This window comes from Dendrobium catenatum, unplaced genomic scaffold (assembly GCF_001605985.2).
Source record: "Dendrobium catenatum unplaced genomic scaffold, ASM160598v2 fragScaff_scaffold_231, whole genome shotgun sequence".
Taxonomy (NCBI): domain Eukaryota; kingdom Viridiplantae; phylum Streptophyta; class Magnoliopsida; order Asparagales; family Orchidaceae; genus Dendrobium; species Dendrobium catenatum.
The window spans coordinates 6,856,420-6,869,417 of record NW_021318693.1 but is presented as its reverse complement, the minus strand read 5'-3'; the positions used below and the strand labels follow the sequence as shown (position 1 = coordinate 6,869,417).

General features: G+C 36.1%; 1 protein-coding gene across 1 annotated transcript in view; it reads left to right on the top strand.

Moving 5' to 3' along the window:
• LOC110116761 overlaps positions 1 to 12,998 on the top strand; it is a 72,400-nt gene that overhangs the window by 44,486 nt on the left and 14,916 nt on the right. The window contains exons 5-11 of the mRNA XM_020850461.2: positions 1,567 to 1,695; positions 1,778 to 1,903; positions 5,036 to 5,091; positions 5,169 to 5,268; positions 5,343 to 5,460; positions 5,567 to 5,776; positions 7,922 to 8,222. Coding sequence (XP_020706120.1) covers positions 1,567 to 1,695; positions 1,778 to 1,903; positions 5,036 to 5,091; positions 5,169 to 5,268; positions 5,343 to 5,460; positions 5,567 to 5,776; positions 7,922 to 8,222 — 1,040 coding nt within the window. The remainder of the gene's footprint in view (positions 1 to 1,566; positions 1,696 to 1,777; positions 1,904 to 5,035; positions 5,092 to 5,168; positions 5,269 to 5,342; positions 5,461 to 5,566; positions 5,777 to 7,921; positions 8,223 to 12,998) is intronic.

The window sequence follows — 12,998 nt, the reverse complement described above, 5'->3', positions numbered from 1 at the left end:
TGGCACTGCAGGTAAACGGTTATGACCCGCGGGCCCTTCTGAACGAGTGGTTTTGCCGCCAAATGAGCATCACAGATAGCAGTTATGACCAGAGCAATACGGCTCCTTAATGACGTTAAAATCCTTGAGATATGAATCAATAGGATATGATCGATTAGGCACAAAAGCCCTCGTGTTTAGCTAAGGATGGATCAAATTTGCCCCTTAGACAAACATTTAACCCGGTCTACAAGGTACCCTTTGGACGAAGCAACCCAGGTGTTGCCGACAGGATCCTTCTGTCGGGTTTGGGTCGACTACCTCCTCGACAAGTAGACCAGGGACCACGATGGCCCGGGACGACGGAGAACCATGGGATCTTGATCGGGTCTATCATCCATTCCCCCACCATCCGCTTAAGTGCTAGGTGGTGAAATTTCATATTTTAAATATCAAACTTTTCAATACTTTCATTTTCTCAAAATCCAAATCCAGTTTCCAATCTCAAACCCATTGCTTGCTACTATATGCCAGATACACGTATATTCTCCGTATCTGATTGACGACTAGCCTTAATCGAAAGTTCTCTCTCGTGATCGGGAGGGGTATTAACTATAGGGGCTTGCGCCTATAGGAAACCAGAAACTCAGATCATAAAGTCCTCGCAAAATGAGGGCGAAATCTCTGGGTAGTGTCTTATCTACAGACCCATCTGCCTTCCAAAATTTACCTCGGAACTTATTCAGTTAAAACTCCATCGCCGAATAAAAAGTAAAAGCGAGCGGAGGCCGGGGCCGAATTTTCGGAGCCCACACTTTATCAAATAAAAAATGAGAATTTGTCTCTTAACATGACACAACGAAGAACAAAGATTCATGTTGCCGACCCCACATAGTGGGATAAAGACTTGATGTTGTCATTGTTGCTGTTGTAGAATTGTTTCATGCATTGTTATTTTTAATAAGGACTTATTTTGTGTTAAACTAGTCATTGCCTGATTTGCTTGTAACTCTTTATAAATAAGTGCCCTTTGGCCTTAGGTCTACAATCATTGAGTGAGTATTGAATAAAGATTTTGGGATTTTTTCTCATAGTCGTCGGCTAATCTCGCACCTCTTTCTCTCTCTTTCTCTCTCTCTCTATCTCTCCCTTCTCTTCCCTTTCTCTCTAATACATTGTTCCACCATTAAGCATAAAAAATTTGATGTACTAATAGGTTGAATATTGGTGTAAGATTGATAGGAAAAATATTGCTATCCTATGACAGGATTGGAAGCTCACCATGCTTCTCTCTCTCTCTCTCTCTCTCTCTCTTCCTTTTTTTCTGTCTCTCGCTCTATGGACACACTAGAGTCGTAACTTGAGTTTTCCCCTTACAAGGAGGAAGCAGGTGGCTAATGAGAAAAAGGAAATGTTGATCAGAAAGTCCAATGTATCACTGCATTGTTCGTTCAATAACTAATTCTCCCTTTGGCACATTTTTGTCCTGTTCATTCAATGGCCATTATATGTTTGTTACAATTGTCCTTAAATCATTTAAGGATCATTTTTTCCTTCATGTTATAATTACTGTATTTAATCTAATAGGTATATGGGGCCTTGAGAATGTCGGTAAAGATGTTCTTAATGTGGAATTCAAAACTATTTATAAATGGAGGTGGGGACGCACTAGTTGCAACATCTTTATTGGAGGCTAGCAATTTAATTGTTTTGAGGGTATCTCTCGTATTCTCATTTTGTCAATTTTCCTTTTATTGCTGCTTAAGTGCTTGCTTATAATATGGTTGTTTTATTTCAGGAAAATTCTGTGATGCATTCCAATGCTAATCTTGGAGTTCATGGACAAGGCCTTCTAAATTTGTCTGGAACAGGAGATACTATTGAAGCACAACGGCTTGTCCTTTCTCTCTTTTATAGCATCAATGTGAGTGGCGAGTATTTTGCTTTCTCATTAAGTACCAAATGTTAATTTATTTTAATATTTTTTTCTGGTCTCAAGCATCATTTATTCTGTAGATTAATATTGTCTTCTATGAACATAACCTCTTTTTGACTGATGTATCTTGAAACTTGCTGTCCATGTTTTTTAATTTTATCTGATAGATGCTAATATTTGTCTATAGGTTTGATCGAAATCCATGCTCAATTCAATGAGCTGTTCTGCATTTGCTAATAATAAAAAGTTTTATTAATGCACAGTATTTTAATCTGTTAATGTTCTCAATATGTGGAACATAATTATATAAGCCATTTGATATAATGAAAGAGTTTTTTCTTAAAAAAACATATCTATTTTGGCTTAACTCCATTTTGTGTACTTGAATTTGTCATCAACTAGTATTTGTATGTCAACAAGTGGGACAATGATGGACGTTCTACGTTTCGGCAGCATTGAGGTCCTTATTTTCTCCCCTGCATGCCATTTGCGAAATGCATTTGCAGAAGAGTTTGTAATACATTATCCAGGAGGCTTGCATGAGAAGAACTTATACAAATGATCCAGAATTGTCATTCAGAAGACCTTTGGAACCTGTAAGAGATATTTTGCACAAAGGATTTAGATTTTCCATGGAATGTTCTGAGCGATAATCATGTTTTCCCCTCATTTTTGGAGCTAACCTGTGAGTATTTTCATTGCTTTCATCAAACTAAAGAGAGGACATGATTCTATATCTCCTGCGGCTGTAGATGCCAAATTGTTAGACTGGGATGTAGGTGGTTGCTCACTACTGTTGGATTAGAGAATAGAGAGATGATTAGAGAAGAGGAAATTTGGGAGATGACTAATCATCTATCAAATAAATTTTGGTTTTAGATTACGAACTTGGTCTTTTTTATATGGGTCAAAGAAATATTTATGGATCTATTCAAATTCAAACGAAATTAAAAGATAGGAAACATCTAGAAATCTATTTAAATTCAATAGAAAGTAAAAGCTGGACTAATCTCTTAAAAATTTTAACTTCTAGATTCCCTCTTATAAGGTGACTGACCTATGAGAGAATTCTTGTTACTTTCTTTTGGTCTCTAACTAATTTTTGAGAGAATTCATGTGTCTTTTGTTCTCTCTAACTAATTTTCTTTCTTATCTCCTTGTTGCCCCTCATTTAGAAATTTTAAATTTTAAATTTTGTAGTTAAGTCTCCATTCAATTCATCTATGTAAAACATTCTTGAGCACCTTTTGGATCACAGCTTCCCATTTTAGGTCATAAATCCTAAAGATTGGGTTATGTAAGGCTTATGGAAGAGGAAGGAAATTATAGAATCAATGCTTCATCTTGGATCATGGTACCCCTTTTAGGTCATAGGTCGTATTGATTGGGATATGTTATGGATTACGAAACTTGTAGGTAATTATAGAGTCAAGGCCTCAAGTGAGTAAGGCATTCTATGAAGGAATGGGAGGTTTTCTGAGATGGAGGGAGGACGGGAGGATTATGGAACTAGTAGGTAATTATTAGAGTTAAGGCCTCTAGGGTCAGGGTTCAATGAAGGAATATGAGTTTTTTTGATAGAGTGGGAGATCCTCTTGGATCACACAAGTTGGTTGTGTTTGAGTACAATAGTATTGAGATCTTAAGATGTTTGTTTTTTTTTTTCCTCATATTTCTTTTTTTTTTTCACACTAATATGTTGCGTGCTATGTAACTTGCACATTATTACTACTTTTTTCAAGGTTGTGAAAATATGAGGTTTAAAGTTTAAAAAGTTTAAAATTATATATGTATAAATATAAATATAATTTTTAATAAGAATAATAATACAATATTTATAATAATATATGAATTTTATAATATAAAAAATTTATGTTCCCAACTTTTATAAATTATACGCATTCTCAGCCTAAATTTGCAATCCAAGTTATTTCATAGTTTAACACTTTAATTGTCATCCAGAATCCTCACAGGTTTTTAGTCCCACATCATAGGAAAATTTAAAATGGTTCTCTTTATATAGGGTAAAGCACAAATTAAAAAAACAAATAAAGATGCACGTGGCAAGCTAACAACTAGTTAAATTTATTTGCACATTTGTCTTTATATATATATATATATATAAACCGGCCAGTTCAACCAAATCAGAACCGGTTTGATGGTTTTTTGGTTGAACCGGCGGTTCAAACTTGTTCGCACCCGTTCAATGAGATTCTGGTTTTCAAACTTTCCCGGATATGCAACTTGACTGGATCACGGTTAAACTGGTTGGTCCGGTTCGGTTTTAAAAACATGAACTTTTTTTCCTCTGGTTTTATCAACGGATAATTCAATAATTTCATATTTTTGTGCAAAGGTAAACCTGAAAGCCTTTACGTATGGGCATTCAATTTTAGGTTTTAGTCAAATGTCAGTTTCACTTACCATTAGCATCCTAAGATATTTGGATTAGTTTGCAAATTTCATTACTGCATAACTTCTTTGTTACTTTGTTTATACCGATGATATTGTCACTAATGCCATCTTGTCACTGACAATTCTGTCTGTGTAGTCTCCCGATTCAAAAAGCTTTTAAGCGTGAATTTTAGTTAGCCGTATATTTCTAGATGGATCCATAAATTTGTACTATTTATGATTTGAGGTTCACAATGGATTCTTGTACTTTTTAAGAAAATATCTACGGATCCTTGAGGTTTCACTGATCTTAAAAATTGTGTTATAATGAAGAACTATAGCTACGCCGTTTTATACTTCCTAAAAAGATTTACTTAACCAGTCCGTTAGTAATCCACCTGTTTCTTTGCTTCGACTACGTTCTCCTTGTGGCCAAAATGTATTTTCTTTTACCAAATATTTCATTTGCAGCTCCTCTCACTGCATTTATCCAAACATTGTTTTGATAGCTTGTGCTTTATTTGCACTTTCATTTGTTTGCCACATAATGTGGTGCTCGGTTATTTAATTTTCAGCTCAGTAATAATGCTTTTTTTTCTTTTCTTTTCTTTTCCAGTCTCTCTTCTTATTCCAATTTGTTTTTCCCAAATTTGAATGTAAGGTTCTTTGATTTTTTATTTCCTTTGAATCAACGTTCAAGTTTTAACGTTCTTGTTCCTTTTCTAGCTTGGACCGGGATCTGTTCTTCGTGGCCCTTTGGTGAACTCCTCAAGTGATGAAATGTATCCTATGTTATAATATTTCGTTGTTACCTTGTTCATTTTTTCAGTTGATGATCTATCTTATTCCCTCACATCAGGGCTCCGAGACGGAACTGTGAACCCGTGGATTGTCCTATGGAGCTGATTCATCCACCTGAAGATTGTAACATCAATTCTTCCCTGTCTTTCACTATTCAGGTAGTTTCTTCTCTCTATATTAGTAGGGTTTCAATTATATGACCTGCTTTTTGAAATGTACCATGGTTGCCCAGATATGTCGTGTTGAAGATATTGGAGTGGCAGGCCTTATACAAGGCACTGTTGTTCATTTTCATAGGGCAAGAACAGTTGTTGTTCATCCTTCTGGAACAATTAGTTCATCCGGCTTTGGTAACTAATAAAAATATTAACACTTCAATATTTTTTGGCTGTTGAACTTCTCATTCCCATCATAGAAGGATATACTTGAATGCTTGTTTTTTGAAAAAAATTGCAGGCTGCAAAGGTGGTGTTGGCAGAGGTATGGTTTTGAGTAGTGGTGTTGGTGGTGGTGGAGGGCATGGTGGTAAAGGTGGGGATGGTTTGGTTAGCGGCGATTTTGTACAAGGTGGTATTACATATGGGAATACTGCTTTGCCTTGTGAACTTGGCAGTGGCAGTGGCAATGACAGCATGCCTGGTTCAACAGCTGGAGGGGGTATTATTGGTGAGCTTACTTTTTTTTTGCAGCCTTTAAATTTTCCTTATATCATTAACTAATTTGTTGCTGTTGAAAGACCCTCAAAGTTATGTTTTTAATTGTTTTGACATTTGATTAGGTATTTAATGGAGTTATTGTGTTTGCCCTGTTTTTTGCAGTGTTTTTTCAGGTTTTATTTGACTTGGTTGTTTTTTGAGAATTATTATGTTTACTGCAGTTGAGTTTTTTTTTTTTAAAGAATGCACTACAAGATTTACATGAGGTTTAGTTAGAGTACCTAAGCAGTCTATTCGACTTCAAATTTTGGTGAACTCCACGACTGTTAAGGTGGAGTTTGATCTTGAAGAAATCAGCCCGCCAGTTAAAATCTGTTGTCTATTCAGCACTATCTATAAGCAAGCGAGCCAGCTAGTATGGCCAAAGGATGAGGATAGTGACAAGAACTTGCCGAGGCCCATCCCAAAATTATTTACACAGTGAAGTTCTATACTGTCCTGCTTGTAGATGAGAGTGTTGGCTATCTACCAGCTTCCAAAGATTTTTACGAACCCAATTACCTCATCTCATCTCATGCACTCTGAAATACTATCAGCACAAGAAATAGAGGTGATTATTGTGCCTGAGGCTCTTACCAATGCAGGGTTTGAAGAGAGGCTGATGAATGAAGTTTAATATATTCATTTTAGATTAGTTGTTTGCTTGATTCAATCCCATGATTTTTATGTTAAAGTGGTAGTGCAAGGAAGAAAGGGTGTGTTCCTTGTGCATGAGGCTTGCACCAATGAGGCTTGCACCAATGCAAGATTTGTGTAGTGGTTCGCATTTTATAGTTGCGTTGTAAATTGGTAACTTTTGTGAGTCAAACCTATGATAAGGTCAAAAGCGGCAATTTAGCAATTGTTTCATCCTATATCAACAAAATTAAATGTTAGATGATTAGAAATGAAATAGGATGCATTTTCCTCTCTTGATTCAATGAAATTGTGAAAATCGAAAGAACTTTACTTTTTCAACCAGGCAAGTTGGTTGATGATGGACGACATATTATTTAACTATTTCCTTTCTTGGTAAGGCCATGCTATGAAGAATTTTTTGCAATACAACCCAAGGAATGGAAAAAGGAAAGGAACAACACGCTTGAACAAAGGCTTGGACAAATTTCCATGCAAGACTTAAATGAAGTTTTTTGGACAATAAAAAGTCAGTTGTGGACTAATGTTGCAAATGTGGTAAAATGACAAATGATTGTATTAAAGAGATAGTGGAAGTAACAAATATTCAATTTAAGATAATAGAAAAGATTTGGGTTTCATTTGGTACAAATGTGTTGCTATTGTGAGGTTGTTTTGTTGAATGAAATTAAATCACCAACTTGCATAGTTGGATGTGTTTTTCCATTAGTTGTCGTTGCTTGCGAAGTTAGAGAGTGCAGGGGTGAAATGGGGATTATCATAACACATTCTCATAAAAATCAAAACAACCACTTCTAAAGCAAATTAGGAGAAAGTTGTATAGAATGAAACCTTAGGTGGAAGATTTGTAATATACAAACTGATTGTGTAGAAGATTTGTAAAAAGATTTATGCAAAATTTAGTTAATCCCTTGTGTGTACTTAAGGGGAATTAATGGAGGATGAGTATTCATAAATTCTGCATTCCCAAAGAATTGGGGTAAGGCTAATGACAGATTAGTATTTACAACATATATATTAACACACCATGCATTCATGTGATTTTTAAAAAATTCGATTTCATATTATTAAGATGGATAGAAGTTATGTAAAATCCTTAGGTAACATGGAATTAACATTCTTTTATGCTATAACTAATAATTGCAAAGGGAATTTATAAAACAAACTATTCAACAAAAAAAAAGTGAAAAAAAGATGATATGCATGCTCCAGCATCTTTAACCACCACATCTATTTTATGTCCTTTCGTAGGGAAACATACTTTGTTCTTTTGCAAAACTGAAATATTCACTTGATTGCATTATATGTAAATCTACAACGGATTGGGTGTAAACTAGGGTTACCCCTTGGTTTCCTCTTGCTTTTGTTATTTTTAATATTATGTTGGTCATACCTTCTATCTACAACTCTACTCTTGATGGTGTTAACATTGCTTCTCATTTATTATCTGTTTTTGCAGTGATGGGTTCCTTGGAACATTCTCTGTCCAGTTTGTCCGTTCACGGTTTTATAATGGCAGATGGAGAAAGTGCCTCTAATATTTCAAATTCCGGACCTGGTGGTGGATCTGGGGGTACAATTCTTATATTCTTGCATAATCTCATGCTTAATGAAGGATCTTTCATTTCAACTAGTGGTGGTGTTGGTGGTTCAAACAGTGGAGGTGGAGGTGGCGGCCGGGTTCACCTCCATTGGTCTAACATTCCCACAGGAGACGAGTATTTCCCCATCGCCAGCATAGGGGGAACTATATCTGCAAGGTCTGTTATTAAATTAATTTTCCCATCTTATTTTTTTTTTTTCCTTTCAGTTGATGGCCTTGAAGTAGTTTTGCATACAATCCAAATTTCTAAATTTTTAGTGATTTGGTCAAATGCTCCATTAATTCACACTTACAGGCAAAACCTCTCTTTCTTGGCCTTGTTTATAAAATGTTGATTAGACTTAAAAGTTGAACTAAAAAAGTATTGAAGCTCTTCAATTTTAGAGATTAATGAATGATTAATAATCAATTTTGTTTTAATTGTCAATTCACATTATACAAATTTGAGACGTTCTTTTGCATTATTCTACATTTACATTTTCTAGTTGTTCTAAGGTGGCAATATATTGAATGTGGGACTTTTTTAGTTATCTCGTTTATTTATTGTTGATTATTGCATATAATATTTATTTAATATTTTAAATTGCCTTATGTGGGTTATTATGTGATATGGGATGTCATAAGGTTTACTAATATTGTTGAAAAATGTTGGTCATGCATGCTACAATTTTCTTATTCCAATGGGTAGAAAGGGTGTGAAATTTAGAGTAGATTACAAAACTAACCTAAAATCAAAGACAAGTATTAATGAAAATAGGCAATAACTGGACACGTAAAGGGAAAACAAGACAGAAATTAGTCCATTCATTTGCAATGAAGTATGGAACGAATAGAGGAAGTAGGTTCAATTCCCATTAGGCCAGAAGGGCTGGCGTATAGCAGCTTAAGGAAGGAGCAGTGTACCAACCAACAGGGGTGAGGGAGGGATGGCGGACTAGTTGGTGGCCTGCTGGCTAACGGATTTTCTGGGCTGTTGGTAAGGCTGCAGCTGGGAAGCAAGAGCAGTTGATTATATGCTTGGAAGTGTCACGAAAATAGGTGAAGTGATTCTTGGAATTATAGACTATTGCTTGTAATTTCCACAACTATTCTCTGAATTTATGAAACGTTGGCTGCAGCTTTTAATCCTTCCCCTCAAGCTGCGAATACATGTTGATCATTCCTAGCTTGAAAGTAAGGTTATCAAATTGTAATTGATTGAGAACTTTATCAAGGATATAAGAAGTTTGTTTTCAATTTGGATAATTCCTTGTTCAATTTTCTTCTTAAAGCAATCTCAATGTGTTTAGTCATGTCATGGTGTATAAGTTTCTTAGCATTGTCTTAGCCAACCATTAAAAAAGCGGACGAGGCGTCCGAATTGAGTCGCGCCTCAAGTCGAGGCGGAAGTCATGCATATCGGGGCTTACGCCTCGAACCATCCAGCGAAGCCTACGATTTTTTGCACAAGGCGTTGCATCAGAGCATAACTCCTCGAGACAGTACGAGGCACTGCCTTGAAATTTTTTCTTTTGTATATATGTAAATACGACGCAGTCGATTCGTGTTCTCGTATTTGCGTATAGGATTAGGGATTCCTGTGAGAATTGAAAGGCAAACTGGAGGCGAAGCAGTGAGGGAAGGAGACGAAGCCGTGAGTGCAGGAGATGAAGTCGGAAGGAGACGACGCAGGAAACGAAGCCGAAAGCAATAACAGTTTCGAAAGCAGGAAATGAAGTCGAAGTTGTGAGTGCAGGAAACATTCGGCCTCGGTTAGGTTGGAAGAGCAGCTGAGCGATGTTGTGGGCCTTGATTTTGACGTGCAGTAACGAAAGCTTGAATAACTTCTGATTCGACTTTCTTTCATTTGTCCGCTAAGTACATGCTCGGTACCGAGCAGGTACATGCTCGATATCGCTCCGTTCATGCTCGGTACCCCTCCGTTCATGCTCGGTATCGCTCAGTATATGATCGGTACCGCTAGGTACATGCTCGGTACCGAGCCAGTACCGCTTGGTACCGAGCCAGTACCGCTTAGTACCGAGCCAGCATATGCACGGTATTGAGCGGTACATGCTCGGTACCACTAGGTACATGCTCGGTATTGCTCAGTATTGAGCATATACAACAAGTAGAATTTCAAAATTACTCTTATAATAAAATTTTGTTGCCTTATTATTGGTAGTACAAATAATTATTAAAATCTGTCATATTTGATGTTTATTATTTATTTTTTATAAATTATTAGAATGACTAGTGGCACAAGTAAAGATCCTGCATGGAAATATAGAACTCAAGTTGAAGTGTCAGACGAAGGTGCAAAGAAGGGATATGTTTATATGAAATGTAATTTCTGTGAGAAACGTATAACTGGTGGCGTCAAGAGGTTGAAGGTCATCTAGCCTGCACTCATGTCAATGTGGGACCATGTGCAAAAGTACCTGATGAGGTGAAAAAGGAATGTACATATTATTTAAAGAAATTTGCCACTACAAAGGAGATCACACAAAGAAATATGGAAGAGATGATAAGAAACTCTTCTTACTATGGATCACAGCATGAAGATTCAAGTAGTGGAAGCCATCTAGTTTATTTTAACAGAGGCACTCGGGGTCCTATGGATTGATTTATGATAAATGGGTTACTCATAAGAATGCTGATGTTTCTGAAGTTGAAGCAGAAGGAGAAACTCATGTCAACGAAGAATACAATGAAGCAACTACCCAAGTATATAAAAGAAAGAAACAAAGTGAGATTGGAGCTTCAAAAAAATTCAAAGGTATTCTTAAATATAATAAATTATTTTGTATGTTACTATTATTTCATTTTAGAGCTAATGAAATATTAACTGATATAGGAGATAAATGAAAAAATATTATAGATGAAGAAGAGTTTGAGGATGACTTTGACATTAATTATGAAGATTTTTCTGAAGACAATCAAAGTGATGAATAGCCTGGTTTGGGTCTTGATCCTAAGGGGATGTTTTATTTTTAAGTGAGTTTATTTTAAATCTTGTATTCCAGTAATATTATCTTAAAATCAATCTTCAAATTCATAGTTGACATAATATCTTGTTATTTTTTGTCATTATTTATAATTTTAAATTAATTTATTTTAATCGTTTTGAGGCTTACGCCTTAATCCGCCTCGAGGCTTACGCCTCGCCTCGCTTAGAAAAAATACCTCGATTCCCGATTTCGCCTTTTAAAACCTTGGTCTCAGCACATTATCATTGGTTGTTATAGAAACTTTTGAGTACTCAAGAAGTCGTTTATGCTACATATATTCCCCAAATTTTATTGGTCATGTCCCCGAATTATGTTTCAGCACTACTCCAAGCAACAACAATTTGTTTTTACGTGGGACAAATTTTAAATTGATATTTTAATAATTTATGTAAGTAAAATAAAAATAAAAATAATTTAAAACAAGGTATAGTCGCTGGCTTACTGGAGCAGCCTAATGGAGTTGTCTGGCCCACTCACTGGACATGCTAGTGATTTTTTTTCCCAATATTTTATTCCATTTAATAAAATATAATTTTATAAATTTTTGAATAATTAGGGTTTAATCTTTGTAAGAGACATTATGTATATAATTTGTTATGAAAAGTTAATAAACGTTATATTTAATTTTAGAAAATATAACAATATGGAGAACTAATTAGGGTTTAATCTTCTAACCTAGTGGCTTGGTCCAACGACTCCACTGTATTACGGTTAAGGTCACAGCCTGCATGTTCCCTAATTTCTTCAAATCCTTGAGATATGAGTCAATAGGATATAATTGATGGGGCACAAAGGTGGATTCAAATTTGTTAGATAAATATTCACCCCAGGTCTACAAGGTTCCCTTGGACAACGCAACCCATGGCTGCCGAGAAGGATCCTTCTGTTAGGTTGGGTTGACTAGCTCCTCTGCTAAGTATACCAGGGACCATGATGATCTGGGACGACGGAGCAATGAGATCTTGATCGGGTCCATTATCACTCCCCTCATCATCCGCTTTAAGTGCAAGGTGGTGCATCTCTAGTTTTAAATATCAAATTTTTAAATACCCAAACCCATGCTGTTACTATACACTAAATACCATGTATTCTCTACGTATCTGTTTTGACGAATAGCCTTAATCGAAAGTTCTCTCTTGCTATCGGTAGGGGTAATTAACTATAGGGGCCTGCGCCTATAGTAAACCTGAACTCAGATCTAAAGTCCTCGCAAAATGAGGGTGAAATATCTGGGTAGTGACTTATCTACAAACTCAATCTGCCTTCTAAAAATTTACCTCAGAAATTAATTCGTGAAAACTCTCCTGAAAGCGGTGGAAGCCGGGGCGCAAATTTTTGGAGCCCACAACATCAAGCTAATTAGCCTTCGTTACTTGAAAAGAAAGTCAAAACAACCAAACTCATTTATAGTCCTCATAAAGAAATGGCACAGTGGAAAGAGCATTGAAAGAATCACATATGGAAGTAAATCAGAACTCATATGTTGGAAACCTTGATGACAAATTTTTATAACTGCAGTTTTCCATGTATTTAATGTTGGTATGCCAGCCCTTTGTATGTTTGTTATCCACTAGCCTTCAGAAGGAAAGGGGCCTGGCAGGTGTGTGTTGCCATGCTGTCCACAAATGGAAAGGAGCACCTTGATTGCTGTTGCTCTAATGTTTGCCATGTACTTTTGGGAAAAACTAATTACACAATTTGATGTGGTATTCCACGGAAGAAGCATGTTCACACAAGTAAAACACCAAGAAGGCAAGAAATCGGTAATGGCGATGGCCAAAAACTGTATATCATCAACTACTTTGCTCTTCTTCTCCAAGAGAAGAAATACAGGAAAAGCCATTGCTAAAAATGGCAGCAAACCAAAATGCCAGCACATGGCAGCAAAACAGATGCCAAACTAAGTAAAAAGGAAGAGAGTGGAGCAGCCACTCTAACGGTTT